The sequence below is a fragment of the Chrysemys picta genome, chromosome 7, assembly GCF_011386835.1.
Source record: "Chrysemys picta bellii isolate R12L10 chromosome 7, ASM1138683v2, whole genome shotgun sequence".
Lineage (NCBI taxonomy): Eukaryota > Metazoa > Chordata > Testudines > Emydidae > Chrysemys > Chrysemys picta.
Window position 1 is genome coordinate 94,388,410 of NC_088797.1, and position 27,538 is coordinate 94,415,947.

The 27,538-nt window shown below is 43.1% G+C and overlaps 2 protein-coding genes across 13 annotated transcripts in view; one reads left to right on the forward strand and one right to left on the reverse strand.

Annotated features, from left to right (window-relative positions):
- The window catches only part of RNLS (renalase, FAD dependent amine oxidase), a 141,226-nt gene extending 132,185 nt beyond the window's left edge, over positions 1 to 9,041 (reverse strand). For 3 of the 7 annotated variants that reach the window (XM_024107271.3, XM_005292501.4, XM_005292499.4), the window contains exons 1-4: positions 8,748 to 9,041; positions 8,036 to 8,141; positions 3,586 to 3,728; positions 1,728 to 1,889 (exon numbers count right to left, since the gene is read on the reverse strand). In XM_024107271.3, the coding sequence (XP_023963039.1) occupies positions 1,728 to 1,889; positions 3,586 to 3,728; positions 8,036 to 8,141; positions 8,748 to 8,868 (532 nt within the window). In that variant the 5' untranslated portion in view covers positions 8,869 to 9,041. Of the gene's footprint in view, positions 1 to 1,727; positions 1,890 to 3,585; positions 3,729 to 8,035; positions 8,142 to 8,562; positions 8,688 to 8,747 lie in introns of those variants that run through there. The other 4 variants (XM_065553517.1, XM_005292500.4, XM_042856844.2 and 1 more) reach the window with 3 other exon arrangements.
- Positions 48 to 27,538, forward strand: part of LOC101935814 (lysosomal acid lipase/cholesteryl ester hydrolase) — a 52,099-nt gene continuing 24,608 nt past the window's right edge. For 3 of the 6 annotated variants that reach the window (XM_042856840.2, XM_042856842.2, XM_042856843.2), the window contains exon 1: positions 25,790 to 26,299. The gene's annotated coding sequence lies outside the window, so the exon portion shown is untranslated. Of the gene's footprint in view, positions 171 to 9,043; positions 9,176 to 9,221; positions 9,398 to 15,739; positions 15,793 to 25,789; positions 26,300 to 27,538 lie in introns of those variants that run through there. The other 3 variants (XM_065553515.1, XM_042856841.2, XM_065553514.1) reach the window with 3 other exon arrangements.

A 27,538-nucleotide genomic window follows, 5' to 3' on the forward strand; every position in this document is an offset into this window, starting at 1 on the left:
TATTGGTGTGTTGGACTTGGTTTACTCTAGAAGGGCTAGGATTAAAAGTGACCTGCCCGGAGTGCCAAGTCAAAGGAAGAGGCATTCTGTTACGGTATTGGAGTGGCTGTTGGCAGGGGGTACCAAAGAAGAGGCTTTTATGTCACCTGGCTACGAGGGACACTCTTATGGTGAGTAGACTCTTCCATAGTCACTAAGGCACTATTCGTCCCATAGCAAAGGAATGGCACTTGGAATTAGACTGGAATGAAAATCTTTTCCTTTACCTCCAGTCATCAGACAACGACTCTACTTTTGTTATTCTAGACATGGTGCTTATACTTGAGATTTTGTCCTTCACTCTTTCCTTATATTCCTCTCCTCTTTGTTCATTAGCTTCTGTTATTGTGGATAAGCTTTATGTAGGACTATGAAAACAGTCAGACTAGAGCTCATGCTAATATTCTCTGACAGGGTATTGCACAGTAGAGCTGAGCAAATAGTTGATTTATTTCGGTTTGGTGGCCAAACCAAAAAATAGTTGTTGGCTTCAAACCTAAACTGACTTTTTTGTTGTTGTTGTTGTTGTTCTGTTTACTTACTGAAACAGGTTTTGGGGGTTTTGCAAATGTTGAATTGATTTGACTTTCTCATTTAGAAATGCATGTTTTTAAATGATCAGTTTCAACATTTCTGAAATTCTTGTTTTCAGATTTTTTTTTTCCAGCTGAAGCTATTCATTGAATTCAACACATGAAACCAGCAAAAGGTTCCTGCCCCCCAGGAAATTTACTATTTGCCAAAAATTTCTGCCCTGCTGTATTCCACAGCCTAACAGTAACTGCACCCTTTGCTCCTACTGTTTCACCCTGGAGACAGGTAGCTTATGTCTCTGATATTCACTGTTCTGTAGGCAGTGAAAGGAGAGGGAGACTCTAAGGTAGCCTGGTCCTCATCAGCTATGTACATTAAAGATCAGCATAGAATAGTGAACAGGGAGTCAACTGAGGACTCAGTGGCTAGTCCTGGTCAATCAATAGGCCACCATTGGTTGTGATTTCAAGTCTCTGAGGGTATGTCTTCACTGCAATTAAACATCCACGGCTAGCCGGTGTCAGCTGTCTTGGGCTTGCAGGATCCCAGAACCTGAATGTCTACCCTGCAATGAAACAGCCCTATAGCCCTAGCCTGAGTCAGCTGACATGGGCCATCTGCAGTTGTTTAATTGCAGCATAAATTTTTCCTGAAACTGCAGATGTTACTAAAATTGTATTCATTGCTCTCCCCAACAAGCTTCTCAATTAGTTAGAAGGCCTGCTCATTTACTCCTGTAACCAGAGGCCTTGAAGGAGGCAGTAAGCCAGTAAACAGCCACTTGAGGGACTGCTGAGGGCCTATTTATATTTTGGGATCTAATAATCTCCCCTTCCCCCCCAGGCCAAACAAAAAATTCTAGTTATTACAGATCTGGCCCTGTTTTTACTATGAATATAAAAATTACAGATCAGAATTCTCATTTTCCATAAAAAAACAATTTTTCTCTTCTGAAAATTGGATTTCAGTTCAGATTGTTTTATACAAGTAATATCTTATGTTTATTGGACAATGCACACCTACTTGATTTACAGCATCCACAAAATATTTCCTCCTTTCTGCAAATGAGAACTGGTCACAAACTCAGAGGTTCTTTGCTATAGCATACTATAAATTATTATTCTGTGTTAAATACTTATTGAAGGAAGACTTACTGTTCACAATGTCACCTTGAAGTTGAAGAATCTGTGGAACAGGTATTGTGAGAACAACTATGTCAAACTGTTCTGGGGATCCTGTTTTCTTGCAGACCTCCCATTTCCCTCCTCTGAGGTAGATCTGTGTTACATGGTGTTCATAGAAGACATCTGCACCTGCTTCAAAAAAGAATAGTTTAATACATACAATTCTGTATCAGACAGTAGAGAACATGCATAATATCAGAATAACTTCCATTAGTAATCAAAACTAAGGTCCTGATCCTGCAAACATGTTAAGCATGTGCTTAACTTTAAGCACCTAATCTGTCCCATTTCCATCAGTGGAACTACTCACATGATTAAAATACATGCCTAAGTGTTAGCAGGACTGGGGCATAAATTCTTAATGAATTATAATCACAAGAATAGATTTGCAACATCAACAGTTGAAAAAATACAAAAGTGTTGTTAATATTAATAACTATCTCAACATGGAGAGGTAGAATAAACACTAAATACTGTAACAAAACACTCAAATTCCACTGCTTTTCAAAGAAGAACAGAAACTGTCATAGCAGCATTGATCTGTCACTTGGTTATCTGCTCCTTAGTCTTTTGTAAACAATTCTAAATATAGTACAGCTTTATATCACAGGAACATGTTGTGTAACGGTTAATAAATCTTTCCTTTCAGCACCATGCTTCCCAGTCAGTTGATGGATCATCAAATGAACACTGTTTAAACCAATACTATATATTAGTTTAAAAATGCCAAATTCTGGTCAGATGCAGTTAGTCAAGATTTATGTGACTCAAATTTCCCCCAAACCTCTATTCACTCAAGGTATGATCCTAGTCCTGCAGAATTAAATGGCAAAATTATCATTATCCTAAAGGATCTGGACTATAAAGCAGAGAGTGCAAATATAACTTTGGCCTCTGATCCTGCAAACACCTAAATATATGCATAAATATACACATGCCAGCAGTCCCATTGACGTTAACAGGATTGCTCACTCAGCTGAAGTTATTTGTGAGCAAATGCTTAGAAGACTAGGACCTTGGTTTTTACATTTTTGCAAATTAGACATGTTACCCATTTAAACAACTTCAAGATGTCAGCATGAAACATTTTTATGAAAAAGACTAGATTCTTTTTCAGCTTCAAATAGAGTGTATCAAGCCATATCAATTCAAAATGATAGTGTTCCATGACAGATTTATAGATTCTAAGGCCAGAAGGGACAACTGTGATAATCTAGTCTGCATAACCCAGGCCACAGAACTCCCTCCAAATAAGCCCTGTTTGAACTAGACCATATCTTTTAGAAAAAACATGCAATTTTGAAGTCAAAATTGGATCAGTGATAAGAGAATCCACCAAAACCTTGGACACTGTTCCAATGGTTAGTTACCTTCGCTACTTTGTTTCCCATCTGAATTTGTCTAGCTTCAACTTCTAGCTGCTGGCTCTTGTTATAAATAACCCATTGTCAAATACTTGTCCCCCATGTAGGTCCTTATACTGATCAAGTCACCCCTTAATCTTCACTCAGTTAAGCTAAACAAATTGAGTTCCTGGAGTCCATCTCTGAGGCATGCTTTCTAATCCATCATGCGAGGTCTCACATGAACAAATCCTACGCTCAGCTACCAAACTTCCTTGGCCAAAAGGCATGGGAGCAGTGCAGTGTCACTGCATTCAGACCCTTTTCTAGAGGGTATACTGAGCCTGGCTACAAAGGAAAACTTCCTATCGCTTTCAAGTGACAGTAGTTTCAAGAGGTGGGTGGGAGCTTGAGCCACTCCTTGTTGATCAAAGTAAGGATCATTATCAAAGAGTTGTTAATTGCAAAAGATGTCTAAAGACTACCTGACTCTGTTAAATAATGCTTGACAATTGAAGAGATTCCCTGAGGCGTCACAAAATTGTGAGATCCTTCTTCCATCACCATTCCTTCCACAGGGGCAGTCAATGGCTTCAACACACCATGGGCCAAAAGGTCCTCGTAGAAGCTAAAAATCAAACAAAATATACATGCTAACTATCTGCAAGAACAGTAACAGCAGCATTAATTGTTACCCATAGCAATTAAAGACTGGCATAACACAAAAATTATATAACCTTTGTCTTCCATAACATACTTAACTGGAGTTTGAAACTGAACTATATATGTTTAGTATTAATGTATTCCTAATAATTACATAAATAAAAATGACCTTCTGTTTACTTTTTCACTATGTCATAAGGATTGGTCTTTTACAAGGGAAAGACAATATACCCACCTAGCTCTCCCCATTGCAATCCTGTTGGAAAGTTCATATCGGCTGGAAATTCTGACTTACTATGGCAAGAAGATAAATGATGGTGTCTGGAGCTAAAAGTATTTAACTGACTGACCACTTTTCTTCTCTTGTGAAAGTTCTAGATGATGTCACAGCTGGGCTTTGAGTATCTTCTAACAGGTGCAACTTTGCTTCCTCTGGTATTTACAAAAGATATCCTATACAGTTTATCATCAATTATCATTAGATTGTCGTCCCACTAATCCAGTTCCTAAGGATTTATTGTAATATTCCAAACCAATGAGCAGCTTCAAACAGTCACCCCTATTTTAAAAAAGTTATTGCATGTTTCCTCCCCCTCTCCAAAATATTACCCTAGCCCAATGAAAACTTTTTTTTTTAAGCTGTAAAGGCATCATATCTTTAAAGTCTGATATTTCACAGTTCCATAAGTCAAGAAATAAGTTTCCCGCACTGGAAATCAATGAAGGTGGAAATCCACCTTTCCAACTGGACCCAGCCTCTATCTGCCTTAGTTTTCCACAGCATCTATCACTGTAATATCTAAGTACTTCCCAGGTACGTCAGGTCTTCATGGAAAGGTTCCTAGTAGACTGAGACTTCTGTTCTTCGCCCTGCCTGGTAGTCAGCTCTGTTTTAGGATAGACATTTGTGTGTGGTTTTTCCCCTTTCACCTCTCACCCCTAAATATGGCATGGTGGAAGATCTTGTTAAAGAGGCTTTGCAGTGTGTGCTAAAAGCAGTCAAACTCTGGATTAGCCTGACCTCTTCTGGTCTTCTGTGAAGCTTGCTCCACAACTGAACCCCTCTCTTTGCAAATGATTTGTATCTGGTTGTGACATGCTTGCTTTGCCCTGAGCTTTCTGAGCTACATTTTTTCCAGTCGTTAAGGAAGTCTTGGACAGAGAACCTGGACCTTGAACCATTGACAGCAAGAAAGATCAAACCCAAGGCCTTGAATTGGTAATGGAAGCAGATGAGGAGTTAGCAGAGGTAGCACAGGCAGAGAGATGATGTACTCATGGCAGTCTGGCCCACTAACAATGCAAACACTACAGTATTTTATCCAGGCTGGTGTCTCTGCACCGTTGCTATCTTCAGATACAGTGAGTTACGTTAGCCTGGATGGATCTCTGTGGCCAGACCCTCACCTGGGAGGACAGAGTGAAAAGGCATTTTTCACAATTTATATCTTTGCGACTTAGGCAAGGTGTCAAGTCAAGCAGGTCCCCAAGATAATCAATAAGATGAATACCTCCAAATGAGAGAGAAACATAGCTTGTCTAATATATTTAAGTTATCATTTGGAAAGCGGTGTAAAACCATGTTAATGAGACACCTGACATGATAAAAAAAAATTTTAAAGATGGGAAGTAACATTTTATAAAACCCGCAATAGCTTATTCACTGAAAAATTCTGCTAGTTTGATGGCACAGTACCCTCTAACTCTGAGGTTTTGTTTTTAATTTTCAGTACCCTAGAACAGTGGTCTCCAAACTCTTTTGATTGTGTACCCCATCAGTAAAAAAACTTGAGTACGCAACTATCAAAGCAAAAAAAAAAAAAAAAAAGCCGCTCTGACTCCTAGCTGAACTGCCAAAGGGGGGGGGAGAAGCAGCGTTGCTCCTGCACACCCTGAAGGATCCTCTTGCACACCCCACTTTGGAGACCACTGCCCTAGAAGGAAAACTGGACAAATTCCAAACATTTTTTTATTTCTTCCGCCCCCCCCCCCCACACACTTTAATGCCTCTGATTCCAATTAGGATACAGACAGTATGTAAAGTAACCGAAGGCAGAATTTGGCTTAGAACCCTGTAATCCGAGCCAAACTCAATGGGAGACATGTCGGATCCAGATCTGGTTGGAAAACAAACCCACCTGCTCGGTTCAGCTCGTCTCCTCCTCGCTCCTGCTGGCCACCTCCACCTCCCAGCCGGCCGGGGAGAGCGGAGAGCCCCGGCCGGGCTCGCCGCCCTCGCCCCGGCCGGCCGGGGAGAGCGGAGAGCCCCGGCCGGCCGGGCTCTCCGCCCTCCTCCTGGCGCTCTGGCCACTGGGGGCTCTCTGCCGTGGAGAGCCCCGGCCGGGCTCGCCGCCCTCCCCCCGGCGCCCCGGCCGGTCGGGGAGAGCGGAGAGCCCCGGCCGGTCGGGGAGAGCGGAGAGCCCCGGCCGGCCGGGCTCGCCGCCCTCCCTCTGGCGCTCCGGCCGGTCGGGGATTGCGGGCCCAGGGCCGGGCTCGCCGCCCTCCCCTGCTGCGCTGGGGGGGTGGAGAGGGCGGGGGACTTTTTTGCCTAGTCCAAAACTATTCCCTTAATTGTACTACTTAGGTAGGCCCAGTTCTGTCACCCTTGTTCAAACCAAGTGGTACCTCATTCCTTGAGTACTTTCACTGAGATTGGTAGAAATACTGGTAGACTAGTAAATTACCACTCAGCATGAGTAAGAATGGCAGAAGTTTGCTGTGCATTCCACGAGTTCAGTATGCAGGCAAAAGGACACGCTTCGTGAAAATTAACTGCTTTCTTACTACAGTTTTGCATCTTTGTCTAGTGAGGACACTGCTGAGGAGCACAGGCAGTTTGATTATTTGTTACTTACCCAAGGCCAAACTACAACAGCCTTTAACATAAGCGGTCCTATTAATGTCAACTACACCTCTACACTGATATAACGCTGTCCTCGGGAGCCAAAAAATCTTACTGCGTTATAGGTGAAACGTTATATCGAACTTGCTTTGATCCATAGGGGGTGTGCAGCCATGCCCCCCCAGAGCACTGCTTTACTGTGTTATATCCAAATTCATGTTATATCGGGTCACGTTATATCGGGGTAGAGGTGTATGTGCGTGAATAAGACAATCACAATACGGTCCTGGTCCTTATAGCTTGTTGGATCCATTTAAGAAATTTGTGCCTCTAACACACATGCTTTCATTTGATGACATTTTGATACTTAAAAACTAGCATGGGCTGTTCACATCTGACAAGTGCTACTATATCTAACTCAATATCTATGCCACATACTTGTAAATCTGCTAATTTAAAAATGTCAGTCTCATTATTTTAATTTGAGTCTGATCTTCATTCCACTTACCTACAGAATGCACTAAAAATGATGGCTAAAACTGTCTCTTAAATTCAATAGTACAATTACTTTAACAGTAATATTAAAATCATATCAAATATAAAAAGTACACTGTCAATTTATGTGCAGCATGAAATTTAAATATTGTGAATTCAATTTTTTTAAACCAATATATATATATCTATATCGGGGTCAGCAACCTTTCAGAAGTGGTGTGCCGAATCTTCATTTATTCACTCTAATTTAAGGTTTCGCGTGCCAGTCATGCATTTTAACATTTTTATAAGGTCTCTCTAAGTCTACATTATATAACTAAACTACTGTTGTATGTAAAGTAAATAAGGTTTTTAAAACGTTTAAGAAGCTTCATTTAAAATTAAATTAAAATGCAGAGCCCCCCAGACCAGTGGCCAGTACCCGGGCAGTGTGAGTGCCACTGAAAATCAGCTCGCATGCCACGTGCCATAGGTTGCCTACCCCTGATCTATATCTATATATTTCCACTTCTAAACAAAGTCCTCTTGAACAACTGTTTTAAGACAAATAAACCCTCCTCTCAGATGTCTGAAATCTCAAGAGCAAAGACCCTAAAAGTGAAACTTACTAAAACACAAACAAAACTGACCTCATAGATTCTTTTTATTGTCCAAGCTGAGAAAACTGCCGAAAATAAACAAATCCCATAAAGATGAGGAGTCTTGTCATTTCTTCACTTTAGTAACAGGTTGTTGTTAGTAACATATGTAAGAAAACTCTATAATAACCACCCTTTGACAGCTGAAAATTATTTTTAAAGGATCACTTTGTCATCACCCTGTCCATTTGTATCCTAAGCTGGGTAGTGCAACATGAATGATTAAAAAAATAGCGCTGGCCTGTTCCTTTTTCTAATCCTTTTACAACTACAACAGCTTTTCATTCACCTTCTCACCTTTGATGCTTTAGGGCATAGGCGGGTCTAAGCGTTATGTACTGTGCTCCCAGATCCGCTGTACAGCGAGGGTTATGTGGGCTCCTGCTTGTAGTCATTCTTCCTCCTGGGAACACGGAGATGAGACTAAAAGACGGCCAGGCTCTCCCACATATACTGTCCCCGGGCAAAGTTAGCGCCTAACATGTGGGGGTTACAAAAATGACTTTCCATCGGGATGTTTGTTTGCCTGGTTCTGGCGCCCGAGGGCGGTCAGCGCCTCGGTTCTCGAGTCCTCCAGGCGAAGCCCCCAGAGCCCTCGGCTGGCCTCCTTCCTGCACAGCTGTTCGCTCTCGCTCCGGCACATGCTGGCGCCCCAGCCCCGCTCACTAGGCCGGGGAGGAAAATCCCTCTATCCGCTCCTGTGGTCAGGCCCTGCTGGCAGCGTTGCTCCCCGTCACGTCCGGAAGGCTGTGCTGTGCAGTGTCTCCGTGGGGCACTGCCCACGTCCCCCCTACGGCATGCAAACACCCGGGTCGTGCGCTTACCCGGGCTGATGCCTAGCTCCGAGCTGGGGTGCCATCCCCTCCCCAGACCCCGTGCTTGTGCGCCCGTGCCCGGGGCTGACCCCTGCTGCCCGCGCTCCCCGGCCGGTCCCCGTGCGTGGGCTGGGGCGGGGCGGGGGGTGTTGTAAGTCCCGGCAGAGGTCGCTGTGCCCGCGGCAGGGCCTCACCTGCTCCTCGGGCTTTGTCCCACAGCACGATGCGCAGCGGGCGCTGGGGCAGCTCTCTCCGCAGCAGCGCAGCGCACAGGCTGCCGGTCGGCCCGGCGCCCACGATCAGCACCCGCGCCATGGCGGCGGTGATTGGCTTACACGAAAGAACACGGAGCTGTGGCTAGGAGACCGGCTCTCCCACAGAGCCTGTCCCCGGACACCGTCAGTGAGCCTGCGCTCGGGCGGCGGCCCCGGGCTCCTCCCGCTGCTGCTGCGGGCCCAACCAGCGCCTTGCCCGGCGGAGCCTGCCCCAGCCCCGCTCGCCTGCAGGGGGAGCAGCCGGGCCTCTGGCCCGCAGTGACAGCCCGGCACCGGGCGCCCCCTGTCGGAGCCGGCCCCCAGAGCGCCGCGCAGTAGCGCCGCCTCTCCCGGCTGCCGGGGCTCAGGTGGGGGACGAGCTTTCACAATGGGGGGTTGCTTTGTATCCATGACAGAGCTCTGTCTGTCACGTGCGCACACGAGAGACAGGGGCACGCACAAATCACATATGTCTCCCGCACGAGGCCGTACATAAACAAATCCCTTCCCAGCACGATCCGTACACACGCCACATACATATCTTCCTCCCCCGGCTCCACTCCCTGTACAGGAGTCAAACGACAGCTCAGGTAAATGCCGAATCCTGCAAGTGATTCTGCACGAAGAAACTCCCCATGCAGGGATGGGTCCAACCATGTGGGGTCACTTGCAGGACTGGGATCTAACTGGGTACTCCCAACAGCAATCTATAATTTTCAACATTTAAATGAAATTCAGAATTTAGAGCAACAAAAGGTCAGATATTTAATTTCTTCCTTAATAGAAGGCCACCAATAATTATTATACTAAAATTCTTTTGAATTGCATAAACTCAGGAAAGTACTGTCTCCATTTATATATACATTTCAATGAACCCTTTTAATTGCCTTAAAATATTTCTCCTCAAATTAATTTCTATACTATTAAAATAATGTTAAAATGTTGTTAAAGTCGAATGATTAAGCACAGTAATGTTAGGAAATGCAAGTGTACTATAGAATATCATACAATTGTTTCATACAACCTTGTAAGTCACATCTTGTGACATATAGTGAGGCCTTAGTCTGGCAAAGCACTTCAGCAAGTGTTTAACCTTTAGTGTACATATAGTCTAATTGATTTCAGTGGAACTAATCACATGATTGAGATTATGCACATGCTGAAATGCTTTGCTGGATTGGGGCCTGATCAAAATGGGGTTAACTGTGTTTACTTGAGTGCTTAACTGTGCAACCTTAAATGTTGTTATATATAAAAAAATAAATTAGAAAAAAGACAAAAGTCAGACCTCATGAGAGCATCCAGTCTCATACGTCTTACTAGGGGAGCTTGTCTGAATATTTGTGCACTGCAAGGTACACACAGGCTGCTTGATATGCCTGACAAGATATGCCACAAATGAGGTGGGCTGCTATGAGCTCCGCCTCATTCAGTACACAACAGATGGAAATTTGTATCTTGCACACAATATTTACTTGATCCTGGACAGATGAATTCTTTTCTTAGGCATGTAGAATAACTTTCCATTTTATTATGATCAATCCTTTATATTAGAGACATGTAAGTAAATATCCGTATCTGTTTTGCAAGGCTGAATTCTTAAAAGATGAACAGGGATGAGGCAGGGCTTAACGAACCGCATAAAAGAAGCACTGAGAGTAAGTCCTACAACACAGCCAATCTTTGCTTTCAGCACTGCAGCTATACATAAATAATCCTACAGATTGAACTGCAGATTTACAATGTACACTGTTCCATCACATATAACTCAGGCAAATCAAAACCAGTTTTCACCAGAGCATTTGAAGGTCCTTTTCCTCAACAAGGACCCTTTCCCAGCCAAATTTCAACTTCTTACCCCCACTGCTAAAACTGTGTAAATTTTTAATTAAAATTCTATTTGAATTAGTAACATCAAGCGCAACATTATTCTTTCTCATGCTGTTTCCATTTATAATACTTGTCATTTGTATATTATGTGTACTTATTATTATGTCATCTGATTGTGCTGTACACAGTACATTGGTAAGTAATGTTATTTAGCCTACAAATATTAAATGAAGACTTATTGTAATTACAGTCTTATGCAATCTGACATGGCTTCTTAGGATATGATATATTGAATTGTATCTTCATGAGTGTTACGTGCCAAGCTTCCCTTCAAGAAGTCCAATATAAAGATCATTATTTAGGGATTCCTCAGAACCACTGTAAGCCTCATGGATTTAAGAGGTTGTAGTTGCCTTTATTAGCTTAACCTAACACTCTCTATACCAGGGGTGGCCAAACTTTTTGGCCCGAGGGCCACATCTGGGTGGGGAAATTGCATGCAGGGCCATGAATGTAGGGCTGGGGCAGGAGGTTGGGGTGCGGTGTGCAGGAAGGGGCTCAGTGCAAGGGGTTGGGGTGCGGGGTGTGGCAGGGGGCTCAGGGCAGGGGGTTGGGTGCAGGCAGGGTGCGGCAAGGGGGTCAGATCAGGGAGTTGGGGTTTAGGAGGGGTGCAGGCTCCGGCCCAGCACTGCTTACCCGGAGTGGCTTCAGAGTGGCAGCAGCGCCCACCAGGCCCAGGTCAGGCTCCCTGCCTGCCATGGCTCTGTGCCGCTTCCGGAAGTGGCCGTGTGACGGTGCTGCCCGTAGGAGCCAGCTGAGGTCACTCAATTAGGTTGAACTGCAAACAGAACGGGGCAGACAAACCCCAAAAGCTGGTGGATATTCCAATACTTAGATTTACCAAGCCAGCACAAAACAACTTCTATAGTACCTCACTGGTTACTTAGAAGTCCAAACAACGCAGTTCCCTTAAAGTACCCAGCCTCAGGCCTCCATCCAGACACACCTGTCAGATATGATGATGATGATGATGATGATTGAAAATCTTATCTCATCATATAAAATAAAAGGTTCTTCCAATCCCAAAGGATCAGCCACATACCCAGGTTTAATTATAACTTAGATTTTACCCAAAATACACGCTTATAGCCAATTTTTATTAACTAAACTAAAATTTATTAAAAAAAGAAAAGAGAGAGAATGTTGGTTAAAAGATCAATAGACATACAGACTTGAATTCAATTCTTGAGGTTCAGATGCATAGCAGAGGTGAGCTTGTAGTTGCCAAAAGTCCTTTTAGAAATAGTCCATAGGTTATAGTCCAATGTCCATATTCAGGGTGGCTCCAGTCAATGACTGGGGATCTCAATCCTTGTGGCTTAAGGTTCCCCCCCTCTTGAAACCCAAAGCAGATCTGAGATGAAGTAGGATCATGTTTTAGGGTTCTTATACATTTCCAGCAGCCTTTCGGCCTGAGAAAACAATAGGTCTAACTCTCCTTCTTCCAAACAGCCTGGCAATTAGCACAGGGTAACTTATCCATTAAACAGTTCAGATACAGGTTACCACAACCTTCAAAGAGACATATAGACTAATACTATTTCACTTAAGTGTCATTATAAATGTTAATATTCCTTTTTTGATCTTTGAATTAAAACTATAGCAATAGACAAGACTTGTTTGCTTACATCACAAGCCCTGAGCAAACATCTACCCTTTTACCTCTAACAATGCAGACTTACATTTCAAAGCTCTATTCATTTACATATCTTCCTAACCAGTTTCTACAATTCAGCCATAGGTCAGGGCAGTCTGTGAGTTAATTAACTATTTCTGGCCCTGTCACCTTTCAATGAGATATTATATTATACTCGTAACGTCACAGGCCGGCACCACGTCCCTGCGGCCCCGGGGGGTAGGGCGTGGAGCTGAAGGTTCCACGTGCTGCCCCCACCTGTGGGTACCTCCCCCGAAGCTCCCATTGGCCGTGGTTTCACGTTTCCGGCCAATGGGAGCTGCGGGGGGCGGTGCCTGCAGGCGAGGGCAGCACATGGAGTCCTCTTGCTCCCCCCCCTTTCCCCAGGGGCCACAGGGACATGGTGCTGGCCGCTTCTGGGAGCGGCATGGGGCCCGCGGTACCATGGGGGTGGCAATCCCGCAGGCCGGATCCAAAGCCCTGATGGACAGGATCCGGCCCGTGGGCCGTAGTTTGCCCTTCCCTGCTCTATAGGAATAAGAGGGATTACTAAAGACGACTAAATATAAACACTGAAGTATGCAGAAAGCCTTCCCCTGACTACAACAGGCTATGCAGTATTCTATATACATACGTGCAGCTAGTTTTGGTACAGAGGTCTGAATTTGATATCAGATACATGACCACAGACTCCCCAATTATCACAAAACTCATGCTGATATCTGACCAGACCCATCTAGGTTAATAATAATCTTGCGGTGTCTTCCATTCAATTTTGTTATACAAGTAAAATCAGGGGCCTCATTCATGGATAGTAGTGACTTTATTATCCACTGAATTTGCTGTTAACAGCGTATAACAGAGAACTGGGTTTCTGCCAGTCAAGACAAGGCTCCCTAATGATGGTGAGACCGGAGTGACTGATGTTGAACACTGTGAATCTAGTCTCTGCATTCTATCTCATCTACACCTGCTCACTGTGCCGGGGTGAAGGGGCCCAGTTTAAGCTCCATTAATTTTGCACAATGATGTAACTTGCACACTAGTATCCTAACCACTGTGTACTCACTACTGTTCCTGACAATTATCTCCACTAATGTATCATCATATGAGTGCTTCAGATTGTGCCTCAGCCATGTTTTAGATGCCCTCCTTTTAGTGTTAGCAGGCAATAGCTATGTTTTTAAATATCAATTAGCAGTGTGCACACCTTTAAAACATGCTGGTTAATCATGGTCAACTCTAGGTCCCCCACCTGCGTGTAGACAGGACCAAAAATGAGAATGTATAGCTATTTGCAACAGCAAAATGATATTATTTATTACAAACTGTAACCACTGAAATATCCAGGTGTGCACAATTTACAATACACTCTTGCTTCAGAATGCTTGAACAGTCGACAACATAACCCCTACAGTAAATGCCCCAGTCACAGTGATGGGTGCTATCAGTGCATGCAATGGTTGGGGATCTGCTCTCCTATTCACTTCTGAAAAAAAAAATGGTGAAAGCATGTAGTGCATTCTGCCTTTTTCTCTCTCTCTCTCTCTCCTTTATAGCCATCTGAGCCATCATGTTTCAGGCTTATTCCATTTTGATAACACTCACAATGTAATTTGTAGTTTTCTACATGGCTGAGCTAACATCTAAATGACAGCAAAGGTCTGAATAATCCCCCCAAAAACATTAATTTTAACTCCCAGTTGGGACAGTATAAATGGTAAAGTTGTTATAGGCTGTGCTGGTAGTGCTGTCTATATTTAAGGTTGCCTGATGCTTCCTATTATACAGCTCTGTTTTTGGTTACTTATACCATTGTCAAATTGTAACTGCGCTGAAATTTGCCATGCCAGGTGCAGGGTTGCAGCAAAAATCATTTGGTTGTTTCCAAAAATGAGATTTAGAGAGAAATATGTTGGTTTTGCCCATGATAAAAAAATTCTTACAACCTTTTAATTGAGAAACTCTTGTTCCTCCATGCTTTGGAGCAGAGACTTGAATTTTAGCAGAGAGATTGCCCTGGTTTCGTGAATTTGCCTTTTGCTGTTTGGGGGGGTGGCGGGGAGGGGAGAGGAAAGGAGAAGAAAAGGCCCAAACTTGGCAATTTATAAGCCTTTGAAAAATCTTGTTTTCATGTGCTCAGTAGAGATTTGTTAGAATTTGGCAGCTAAATTCTCTGAAGATTCCCCCTGCACTGAACATGCTTCATCTTTAGGCTTTAAGAGCTGAGCAGGACTTTCCGGGGGGAAGGGAGGGGTCCTTCTCTTGGTCACTAGAGGTTGTGTAATGCTGGGCACTGGAACTCAGAGTCTCACTTGGGCTTTCTCTCAGTGCTCCCTACTGGCACCCAGGCAGTGTGAAAGAGGGAGGAAACAGCCTGAGTCGAGTCAAATGCAGATAAGACAGGAACCAGAGCAGGGGGAGTAGGAAAGAAATGGAGGACTAAGACTAGGTGGGCAAAGGGACTGGGTAAAGGAGCCAGGCAGGAGACTGGGAGTGGTCATGGAGGGAAGACTGCAACATGGATGGGGAACCCCAATGCGAGACTAAGACTGCCTCAGCAAGAAGAATGGGACTAGGATGGGGAGCATGAGGGGTCGGAACTGGGACTGGCTAGGTGAGGCAACTGGTATAAGAAGCTGGAGGGAGGTGGAAAACAGATTGAATGAGGATCCTGTATTTAGGGAGGCAATGGGAGATTTGATTGGCTGGGCAAACAGACTGAGTCAAGGAGCCTGGGAGAGGACTGGGACTGTGAGGGGGGATAGGGGAAGAATGGGACTCAGATGGGGAGCCCTGAGGGGGAAGACTAGGATTGGCTGGACAAAGAGACAGGAACTGAGATGAGAGGCTGGGGTGGCAGGAAAGACTGGGGAGCTGGAAGCGGAAACTGAGACTGGGGAAAAGAACAGGTTGGAGGGATGGAGAAGAAAGTGTCAGGTTTGGGGGAAATGAGCAGAAAGGTCTGTTCCCACTAGAGTATACTCCATTCCAGAACAAAGAATGGAACCCATGATTCCTAAGTCTCAGCATTCCTTTGCTGTCTGCAAATAGTTGTGAAACCCACAAGCAAAGTGTGTGTCTCATCCCTCTCTAGTGCTGGTCCATGTAGAGTATGACTACCTATTATTGCAATCAGTTACTCATTAGCTCTAGTGACAGAGATCTGTGCAGTGGATCTAAAGGTTCCAACCCTGTTTATGAAGAATGTGGGTGTCAAAATGATTCCACCTGATGCAATTTCTGTTTTTTCTGTTTCCGTTTTTAAAAATCTAGGAAATTACACACAAAACAGCCATGTTAAGAAATGCTAGAATTAAGGTACCCATGCAAACTTAATTAAGTCCCCTTGTGCATATGCATTGTGATATAATTGTTAATTGCATTATCACACATTTTTCCACAGGACCCCTGGCTCATTCAGTGCCCAGGATGAACCAGCTTTGAGGATGAATCAAGGTATGTAGTGAGGGAGGCGTTGTCTGTACAACCTTGCCTCATTTGTTGTAGAAGTTGGAAAATGTATAGTAAATGAGGCAGAGAACTATGGGAATTTTGAATGTCCAACTTCAGACACTGGAGCCTAATGTCTGAAGTGCTAAGCATTCACAGTTGCAAATGAGGTTCTTTGAACATATAAAGTACTATGAAAAATCAGGCCCTAGCCAATTCAAATTGGGCACCCAAATTAATGGTCACTTTTGACCTTTATTTCCTCTATGCTTTAGTTGCCCATTTGCAAACTAGGGATAAGACCACTGCCAAGCTGTCTGGAGTGGCTCATGACCATGAGTGTTAAACTCAGGGCAGACTGCTACAAAGCAGAATACAACCCCCAAATTGGTTGTGTGCTCTGTAAATAGATTTCACCAACCAAGTATCAAATGTGAACTCCTCAAGCACTATAACAGCCTTAACATGAAGTCACAGAGAGTCCCCTTGGGCACTCCGGTCTATCTTGCTATCCAGGCAATCCTGCCTTTGTGATAGATTGTCCCTTATACCAAAAATCATAACAATATTTAGGTTACTCCCAGTCCCAAAGGGCCAGTCACTTACCCCAAGTCAGTTGCATCTTAGATCTTTCACTAAAGACAAAGTTTATATAGGATTGGCTATAAGCGAAAACAAATGTATTAACTAGGAAAAGGAAATAAGTTATTTACAAGGTTAAAGCGGGTAAACATACACACACAAATGAGTTATAGTTGGTAACAGAAGCTGCTGTATTATGCAAGCTCTGTATGCACTTTAAGACTAAGCAGCTTTGGGATCCCTTGCTTAAGCTTAAGAAATATTGACCTCTCCAAATTCCAAGCAGCATAATGATAGAATTCCTTCTGGTCAGGGATGTTTATCCCCTTCCCCCAGAGTTCAAACTTCAATGGGACAGTGTGACGGTGCTGCCCATGGGAGTCAGCTGAGGTTACTTAATTATTCATAGATTCATAGATTCTAGGACTGGAAGGGACCTTGAGAGGTCATCGAGTCCAGTCCCCCACATGGCAGGACCAAATACTGTCTAGACCATCCCTGATAGACATTTATCTAACCTACTCTTAAATATCTCCAGAGATGGAGATTCCACAACCTCCCTAGGCAATTTATTCCAGTGTTTAACCACCCTGACAGTTAGGAACTTTTTCCTAATGTCCAACCTAGACCTCCCTTGCTGCAGTTTAAGCCCATTGCTTCTTGTTCTATCCTTAAAGGCTAAGGTGAACAAGTTTTCTCCCTCCTCCTTATGACACCCTTTTAGATACCTGAAAACTGCTATCATGTCCCCTCTCAGTCTTCTCTTTTCAAAACTAAACAAACCCAATTCTTTCAGCCTTCCTTCATAGGTCATGTTCTCAAGACCTTAAATCATTCTTGTTGCTCTTCTCTGGACCCTTTCCAGTTTCTCCACATCTTTCTTGAAATGCGGTGCCCAGAACTGGACACAATACTCCAGTTGAGGCCTAACCAGAGCAGAGTAGAGTGGAAGAATGACTTCTCGTGTCTTGCTCACAACACACCTGTTAATACATCCCAGAATCATGTTTGCTTTTTTTGCAACAGCATCACACTGTTGACTCATATTTAGCTTGTGGTCCACTATAACCCCTAGATCCCTTTCTGCCGTACTCCTTCCTAGACAGTCTCTTCCCATTCTGTATGTGTGAAACTGATTTTTTTCCCCTAAGTGGAGCACTTTGCATTTGTCTTCGTTAAACTTCATCACTTCGTTTAACTCAGACCATTTCTCCAATTTGTCCAATTAGGTTGAACTGCAAACCAAACTGGGCAGACAAACCCCCAAAGCTGGTGGATATTCCAATACTCAGATTTACCAAGCCAGCACAAAACAGCTTCTATAGTACTTCACTGGTTACTTAGAAGTCCAAACAACACAGTTCCCTTAAAGTACCCAGCCTCAGGCTTCCATCCAGACACACCTGTCAGATATGATGATGATGATGATTGAAAATCTTATCTCATCATATAAAAGAAAAGGTTTTTCCAATCCCAAAGGATCAGCCACATACCCAGATTTAATTATAACTTAGATTTTACCCAAAATACACGCTTATAGCCAATTTTCATTAACTAAACTAAAATTTATTAAAAAAGAAAAGAGAGAGAATGTTGGTTAAAAGATTAATATACATACAGACTTGAATTCAATTTTTGAGGTTCAGATGCATAGCAGAGGTGAGCTTGTAGTTGCCAAAAGTTCTTTTAGATATAGTCCATAGGTTATAGTCCAATGTCCATATTCAGGGTGGCTCCAGTCAATGACTGGGGATCTCAATTCTTGTGGCTTAAGGTTTCCCCTCTTGAAACCCAGAGCAGATCTGAGATGAAGTAGGATCATGTTTTAGAGTTCTTATACATTTCCAGCAGCCTTTCGGCCTGAGAAAACAATAGGCTTAACTCTCCTTCCAAACATCCTGGCAATTAGCACAGGGTAATTTATCCATTAAACAGTTCAGATACAGGTTACCACAACCTTCAAAGAGACATATAGACAATAATACTATTTCACTCAAGTATTATCATAAATGTTAATATTTCTTTTTTGATCTTTGAATTAAAGTTATAGCAATAGACAAGACTTGTTTGCTTACATCACAAGACCTGAGCATACATTTACCCATGAGATATTTAACAATGCAGACTTGCATTTTAAAGCTCTATTTATTTACATATCTTCCTAACCAGTCCTTAAGGTTTACCCATGTGTCAAGTCAGTCTGAGTTAATTAACTCTTTCTGGCCCTGTCACCTTCCAATAAAATATTATATTACACTCATAACGTCACAGACAGTTCAAACCGTGAGGGGTTTTTGCATGTCCCCTTTTCATGAGTGTGGGGGAGCAATCAACAGTCTTTTGTTCACTGATGTTCCACAATGGTTCATCTGGTGTCTATATGCCTTCTTTTGTTGGGCAGGAGATAACACCTCTTGTAATAAACTAGTATTTCACTCTTGGTAAAACTTCTTTCCTGACTGTGAGAGTTTCCAGTTTCGTAGCAAACACTTTCATAGTTAAAGCAATCACTTTATAACATTGGATACAGATGTTATAAGTGATATTGATAAATGCAGCAACTCTCAAGCATTTCATAACGTCTAAACACATCTCTATAAATCTAATACCTATTTTAACAAAACTAACACACAGGTGAGCCAGACTGATTTTCAGCTATGTCATTGTTCGGTGAGACCTATGGGCCTTGGCATGAACTGGCACCTAAACTGCCAGCATCACAACCACCACCTCACTTCACAAGGATGTTGTGAAAATAAATATATTCATGTTTGTGAAGAACTCTGACAGTATGCTGTTGAACCTCATAGAAGCACCCGGGAGGAAATTAATAATTCTGTATTAAAAGCAAGGTTTGAACAGTATGCAGTAAATAAGGCCTGGGGCCACACACTGAACAATGAGGCTAAAACAAAATATTGAAGAATACCATCCATCCTATTCTGGATGAAGCAGAATCTGAATGAGGCAGAGGGTCTGTGATTTTCCACTATTCCCCCCCCCCCTTTTTTTTCATCCCATTTTTTTTTGTGTTCTTATGAACAGCAGAGTAAGAAAAACACTCAATTGTATCTAAAGCACTTAAGAAAAGACTGTCTTTCTGTCCTTCCCCATATTCTTTCAGGAAGGACTTTCAAGCTATACCACATATTGCAACATAACCCCTAAACAGCCAGCAGCATTTTAAACTCTGAACCCTCTAACTCTTGTAAATCTTTTAAATACTAGCATAAGAAACAGGCAAAGGGGATTTATTTTATTTTCCTCTTTCACTGGAGGCAAAAAAAGAGAGAGAACAAACACTGAACGGGGGGGAGGGGGAGGGAGCATACCCTCCCCCATCACACACTTTTCCTTGCTGTGCATTTAGATTAAAACAAAAAATGAAGTGCTTCATCACAAAGAATTCTGCACTTTGAATACAGTATTAATGACATTTTCTAGAGAATAATGTCAGTACCTTCTGCAAGCATCAACCTATGACTAGCATTTCAGATTCTCCACATCTGACTCACTCCATAGACAAGGGTCCCCACCATGCCAGTTCCGTATCTTCCCCTTTAATTTTCTCATTTCCCTCCCCACCCCATATTTCTCCTCCTTACTGACTAGCTTTATTCCAGTCTCATCTGAAACCTGTAACTCTGAACGTCTCTCTTCCTTTACTGTTTTAATTATTTGACTCTACAAAGTATTGCAGTCTTCCTTTTTTTTTTTTAATAGCAACTACAGAGTTATGGCTTTCTTCCAGTCCAGAGGCTGGGCACATGCCTCTTTTGCTATTTGTACATGGTACCTTGTATGGCAATGTCTAGGTTTTAATCAAGAGTGAGCAAAACACCACTGTAATGTGTGACCAGGCATAGGCCAGCAGATAGGAAACCCAAGGCCAAGTCTAAGGTTAGATCTCAGTTTTTCTATATGATGTTTTATTAGGAAATGACAGTCAACGGTTATGCCAACCGTTGCAGAAACTGGGAAGTGGGTTAGAAATAACAACCACCACAAAAAAAGTCACTGTGTGGCAAGGTGGAAAACTTCCTGTAGTTCATGCTGTTAACTTTCACTGTTTCCAGTGTTCTTGCTGTAATAGTTTATTCAGTAGGTATTCTAAAGAGCCTTTATCAACATATATTTCAATGTTTTATTTGATAACCTGTATCTCATAGGACCAAATTCTGGCCTCAGTTGAGGATCATGCACCTCAGAAGATAAAAGTAGGAGACATAGGATATACTGAATTTTCAGAAGTAACCATTTATTTTGGGTGTGTCAGCTTCTGGGTACCAATCTGAGGCACCTAGGGTCAGATCCCCAAGTTATTTAGGCTCCTAAAGTCATAATGCTCTAAATGTCCACAGCTATGAAGACTCTAAAGGTTAGATTTATTAAGCTAGTTAACGGCAGGTTGAATAGATTTTTCTCTTCTGACTTCAACATACCATTTATTACAGGGGTTATAGGAGTCTGGTAAGAGGATGGAATATGAGGTATTAGGCTACTAAATACTTTTGAGGATTTGGACTTTAAAGCCTGATTTTTTTCAGAGATGCCAAGAACTTGAAGCTCCCGTGGGTTACTTTTGAGAAGTTTGTAATCTTTATCTGGCTCCAAGATTTTGAGCATTGTTAAAGTAGTGGGTATTTTTAGTATACTTGTTCTATTCTTTGTCTTTCTTTTAGTTCATCCTTCTTCTAGGGACGAGACAACACATTACCTCAAAACTATTCCATTCCCTGCCCAGCTGCCTATAACTCCTTTAATAAATGGGTTGTCGAATTCAGAATAGAAAAATCTGTTCAACCTGCTGTTAACTAGCTTAATAAATGTAACCTTTTGAGTCTTTATATCTGTGGGCATTATACCAAAACATGTATTTTGAAAATATACGTAGTGTGGTCACCATATTTATCATTTTCCTTTACAGTGTTTCCAAAACTTCTGTAAACTAAACCCTTAGGAAAATGAAATCAGTTGCATCCCCTGCAATCCCACCATGAATTCTTAATGGCTTGTCCACCTTAATGTATACATCTTCCACGTTGTCCTGTCTTTTTTTTCTGCTCCGGCCGCCCTGTAGGGGGCGGCGGTGCGGAGGACAGGAATGCCCTGCAGCAAGCCCGGCAGGGCAGTCCTCATCCTTCCCTCCCCGCCGACCAGAGCGGAGCCCTCCCGGCAGGCGGCACGGCGCAGCGCAGCGGGAGGGGCCGCGTGGCAGTGCCCCGCTGTAGCCCTGGCCGCCCCCCTTTCTCTCTCTCTCCCCCGCCTGCTCCCTCCTTCTAGTCGGTTCCCCTGCACCCGCGCCCCGGCTTTTTTTTTTTTTTGCTTGGGGCGGCCAAAAAGCCAGAGCCAGAGCCCTGATAACATCTACAATGAACTGGACGCCTTCCAGATATTCCAAAAGAGACAGCCCTTGTTCCAAACATCTCACAGTGCACTGTGCTGTTTTTAAATGAATTGTGTGATTCTTAATGCAACGATTTACATCATATCTAGTGGTGAATTAAAGCTCACTGTGGACCATATCCAGTCCAACCAAAGGGCCCTGCACTACAAATCATGCCACATCTGGCTCCCTGTCCTTCCAGTTCTACTTCTTGTTTCTAAGGTCATGTCTACGCTACCATTTATGTTGGCAATACTTATGTCACTCAGGGGTGTGAAAAACACACCCCTGAGCAATATAAATTTAGCTGGCATAAGTGGTGGTGTGGACAGCACTATGTTGTCAGGAGAGCTTCTCCCACTGACATAGCAACCGCTGCTTGTTGGGGGTGGTTTAATTATGTAGACAGGAGAGCTCTCTTCCATCAGCATAGAGCTGGTACATGAGAGATCTTACAGTGCACAGCTGCATCAGTACAGCTGTGCTGCTCTAAGGTCTCTAGTGTCGACATAACTCAGTCCCTTGTAGACTGCAACACTCTAGTATTTCTAGTGTTTGCTGCTGGCAAAATCCTACCTATCATACTATAAAAAGTGATCAGGCTAAAATGGGGGGCTATTCAAACCCCATACATTTTCAGTAGAAAATGTTTTTATCAGTTGGAAACTGAGCTCATTACTAAGTTTGAGGCAAATTATAGAGATCTAGATTATTTTCTCAACTGGGGTAGATAATGGCTTTACTTCTGAATATAATTATCTGATTTTAGAAAAATGTAAAGGCTTCTTATATACCTCCATTAACTAGCTGGAATTCTCATATTCAAGAAAACTCAAGCTTGAGATGGCAACAGGCCAGTAACACTTCTATTTGTAACAGAGGTGGTAACCATTTTCTCACATCTCCAGTTCAGACATTCCATGCATTACAATGACTGGGGCTCAATGTAGTTTAAAGTGATTCCTTTTCTGTTTTGAATCCCATTTTACAGTTGTCTTCTGGAAGACTTTTCAGGCCCCATAGAAGTTAATTTTGCAATGAGTTGAGTAGTGTTCTATTGCTAGATATACCTTTTCCTTTATGAATCATAACTTTTCATGTCACTGAATTGTTTTTGTTTTGGGAGTGGTTTATTTTACCAAAGAGTTTGGTGTATGATTAGTAAATGTGCTATACCTACTATTCATCAGTATATTTTATAGAGAAACATGATTGGTTCTCCTGGGACTGGTGGATTTTCCTTGGTGAGCTATTCTAGTTAAAATCAAGTAGAAGTGGGTCAGCTGGAAAAAGTGGTTCTGGGTTTAGAGGTAGGCATCTAAAGCAGTCAGAAAGCTATGAGTACAAGTGAAATCTCAGAAAAAATAAGACTGGTATTTAGAGTTCCTGTTGATGTTTTTACAGAAGGTGAGTTTATTAAATGTGAATACAGACATCAATGAGAGTTTGGAAGCAAAAGATTAGAAGGAAAATCTCTCTATGTTCAGCTGGTTTCTGACACTCATGGAGGATCGGTGTGGTCCCAAAGGACTGGAGAAGGGCAAACATAGTACCGTTCAACAAGAATAAAGAGGGCCTGGAGAATTATAGATCAATCAGCCTAACTTTGATACCTGGAAAGATACTGGAACAAATTATGAAACAATCAGTTTGTAAACACCTGGAGGATAATAGGGTTATAAGGATTTATCAAGAACAAATAATGCCAAACCAACCTAATTTCCTTCTTTGACAGCGATATTAGCCTAATGGATAGGAAAAAGCTATAGATGTGATGTATCTTGATTTTATAAGGCTTTTGACACATTCCCACATGATATTCTCATAGGTAAACTAAGGAGATGTGTTCTAGATGAAATTACTATAAGGTGGATGCACAATTGGTTGAAAGACTGCATTCAGGGTAGTTACTAATAGTTTACTGTCGAACTGGGGGGGACGACATGTATCTAGTGAGGTACTGCAAAGGTCTGTCCTGGGTCTGGTACTGTTCAATATTTTCATTAACAACTCAATTGATGGAGTGGAGAGTACGCTTATAAAATTTGCAGATGATACCAAGGTGGCACTTTGGAGGACAGGGTTAGAATTCAAAATGACATTGATAAATGAAAGAATGGGTCAGAAATCAACAAGATGAAATTCAATAAAAACAAGTGGAAAGTACTAAATGCTGGAACTACAAAATGCACAACAAACTACAAACGCACAACTACAAAATGGGGAACAACTGGCTAAAGCTGAAAACGATCTGGAGACTATAGTGGACCACAAATTGAATCAGTCAATCATATTATGCAGTTGTGAAAAAGGCTAATATCATTCAGGGGGTGTATTAACAGGAGTTAAGACAGGAGGTAATTATTCTGCTCTACTTGGCATTTGTGAGGCCTCAGCTGGAATATTGTGTCCAGTTCTGGGTGCCACACTTTAAGACAGGTGTGGACAAATTGGAGAGGGTCCAGAGGGGAAGAACAAAAATAGGGCAGGTTTTCGAAACTTTTTATCCTGAGGAAAGGCTAAAAAAACCTGGGTGAGTTATGGTCAGTCTGCCATATTATTCTGTCCTAAAATGTTGGCATTCAGAATAAATTATCAATCTGAATGGCATTGCCACATTGAAAGAAATAATCCTCCCTTAATCGTGCTTGTGCAGTGGCATGAAAATATCTTAAGTGCACAGCAAACTAATAGGGCAGTACTACTAGTCTCTTTTCTCTCTCTCTCCTCTCTCTACATAAGGTGCCACTTAGCTTGCATGTTAGTACTGTATGCCAGTCCACACTCAGGATACATCAGAATCAGGGCCGGCTCCAGGCACCAGCTAAAGAAGCAGGTGCTTGGGGCGGCCAATACTAAGGGACGGCACTCCGGCCGCTATTGGGGCAGCACGTCTGGGTCTTCAGCGGCAATTTGGCGGCGGGTCCCTCAGTCCCTCTCGGAGCAAAGAACCAGCCGCCAAATTGCCGCCGAAGAGTGGAGCGGCGCGATTGCGCTGCCGCGGCTTTTTTTTTTCTGCTTGAGGCAGCAGAAAACCTGGAGCCGGCCCTGATCAGAATATAGTAAATTAAATGTCCCTTTTTTGTCTTTGTACCATACTGCTGTAAGGGAGTGGCAGAGTAGATATGTGGTAACCTTATTTATTTTTTTATACTCTCTGCTTGTGACTAGCATGTCTGTTTAGAGAGACCACAAATTCACCATCAGAAGGAGTCCAGAGGAGAGTAGCAAGAATCATAAAAGGTTTAGAAAACCTAACCTGTAAGGAAAGGTTAAAAAAACTGGGCATGTTTAGTTTTGCAAAAAGAATACCAAGGTGGGACCGGATAAGTCTTCCAATATGCAAAGGCTGTCATAAAGAGGATAAAGAACAGGAGTACTTGTGGCACCTTAAATAAATTTGTTAGTCTCTAAGGTGCCACAAGTACTCCTGTTCTTTTTGCGGATACAGACTAACACAGCTGCTACTCTGAAACCTGTCATAAAGAGGATAGTGATCAGTTGTTCTCCATCTCCACTGAAGGTAGGACAAGAAATAACGAGTTTAAGCTGCAGCAAGGGAGCTAGATGTAGGATAGATATTAGGAAAAACTTGCCAACTAAGGGTAGTTAACCTTCCTTGGAAGCCTATACCAGAGCTTGTGGAATCCTCATCACTGGAGGTTTTTAAGAACAGGTTGGACAAACACCTGTCAGGAATGGTCTAGGTTTACTTGGTCCTGCCTCAGTGCAGGGGGCAGGACTAGATGATCTCCCATAGTTCCTTCCAGCCCTAGGTTTCTGTGATTTTTTTTTTTTTTTTAATTCATATTTTGGTGCTAAAGTTGATTTTAGCAAGGGGGCTGTGTCCCAAGAGAAGAGATGCACCTTGGGGGCTTGGGGTCCACAACAGAGTCCTGCATTAGTGTCCACCTTGGCAGCAGTAGGGAAGAGGAAGGGGACACAACACCCACCCCCCCAATCACCCTGGCAACCCTCCTCCAATGGGAAGAGGAGAGACAACTGAAGTCATCAGCTGCCAGTTAGAGGGCACAAGACAGCCACGCAGCACTGCAAGCAGTTTCTGACCCTGGGCACAGCCCCGGATGCCTGGGAAAGCAGGAGGGAGGCTACGAATAGCCCTGCTTTCCTCCACATGGCAAGACTATCTGGGAGTGAAGCAGAAAGAAGGTCTCCCTGTAGCCGGCCAGCATAGCACTGCCAGGCCCAGCAACTGACCTATCTGTAACCTCAGCCAGCAGAAAAGCCTCACGAGGGTACAATCTGCTTCTCCTGCCCCCACCTGCCAGCAACAGAAGGAGACAGCCTTGCTTGCCTGCCACCATCTGCAGCCTGTTTGCCCTGCAGCCAGCCCATACCGGATCTGGGATTTTGGATCCTGAGACCTGACCTGCTTGCATCTGAACCTGCGGATTCCAAGCTTTAAAGTCTGTCGGCACGGTTCCAGAAGAGTGTGGATGTTTTAGTTCCTCTCCAGTAATCCCCAGGAAGAACCTGCATGCCTGCACCAGTCTTCTGAGTGCTCAGCCAGAAAGGGAACCCAGAGTGAGTATCCTGTATTACAGCTAGATAGGTAGTTAAGGTTTAATCTTATACCACTAAGGCACATTCTATCTGTGAAAGGGTTTTAATCTGCCTAGATCATGAAGATCTGCACTACCAATTCCCAGTATAATAAAGTGTGTTTCTAAGAGCATCTCCTTACAGGCCTGCAGCATGCCTCCACATGTACCACACGGGTACCTGAAATGTGGGGGACTGAAGGAGGAGACACTTTTGGTAGGAACATTAGGGAGTGTGTGGTCAGATGCCCTAGTGTACTTGCCAGCATAGCCATTAGTAATTAAAGAGCATTATTAATATCTCTAATCATTTCAATCATTTAATATTTTTATTGATTGTATATTTGTCTTTAATCAAATTGTAACGTAGTTTATAGGTTTCAGAGTGGTAGCCATGTTAGTCTGTATCAGCAAAAACAACGAGGAGTCTGTGTGGCACCTTAGAGACTAACACATTTATTTGGGCATAAGCTTTCGTGGGCTCAAACCCACTTTATCGGATGCATGGAGTGGAAAATACAGTAGAGAGGTATAAATACACAGCATATGAAAAGATGGGAGTTGTCTTACCAAGTGGGGGGTCAGTGCTAATGGGCCAATTCAATTAAGGTGGAAGTGGGCTATTCTCAACAGTTGACAAGGTACACTGGCCTCATTAGCACTACAAAAGTGATTTCCACCCCTTCTTGTCAACTGTTGAGAATAGCCCACTTCCACCTTAATTGAATTGGCTCGTTAGCACTCTGTACTGTACCTCTCTACTGTATTTTCCACTCCATGCATCTGATGAAGTGGGTTTTAGCCCATGAAAGCTTATGCCCAAATAAATTTGTTTGTCTCTAAGGTGCCACAAAGCCTTCTAGTTGTTTATACAGTTTATAGTAATTGTTTTTAACTTGTTTGTGTGAGTTTGGATTATTTTTTAGTTCAAGCGCGGTAGCCCCCTGCTTTAGGGTTCCTCTACGCTAGAGGTTCTGTCGGTATAAGTTATGTCTCTCAGAGGTGTAAATAAGCAACCCTCCGGAGTGATGTAAGTTGCACTGACCTAAGACAGTCTCCTGCCAACATAGCTGCCACTGCTCACAGAGGTGGTTTTATTATGCTGACTGGAGAGCTCTCTCCCATCGTCATGGAGCGTCTTCACCAGATGCGCTACAGCGGCATGGCTGCATTGGCACAGCTGTGCCATTGTAGTGCTTCTGGTGTAGACTAGCCCTAAGTG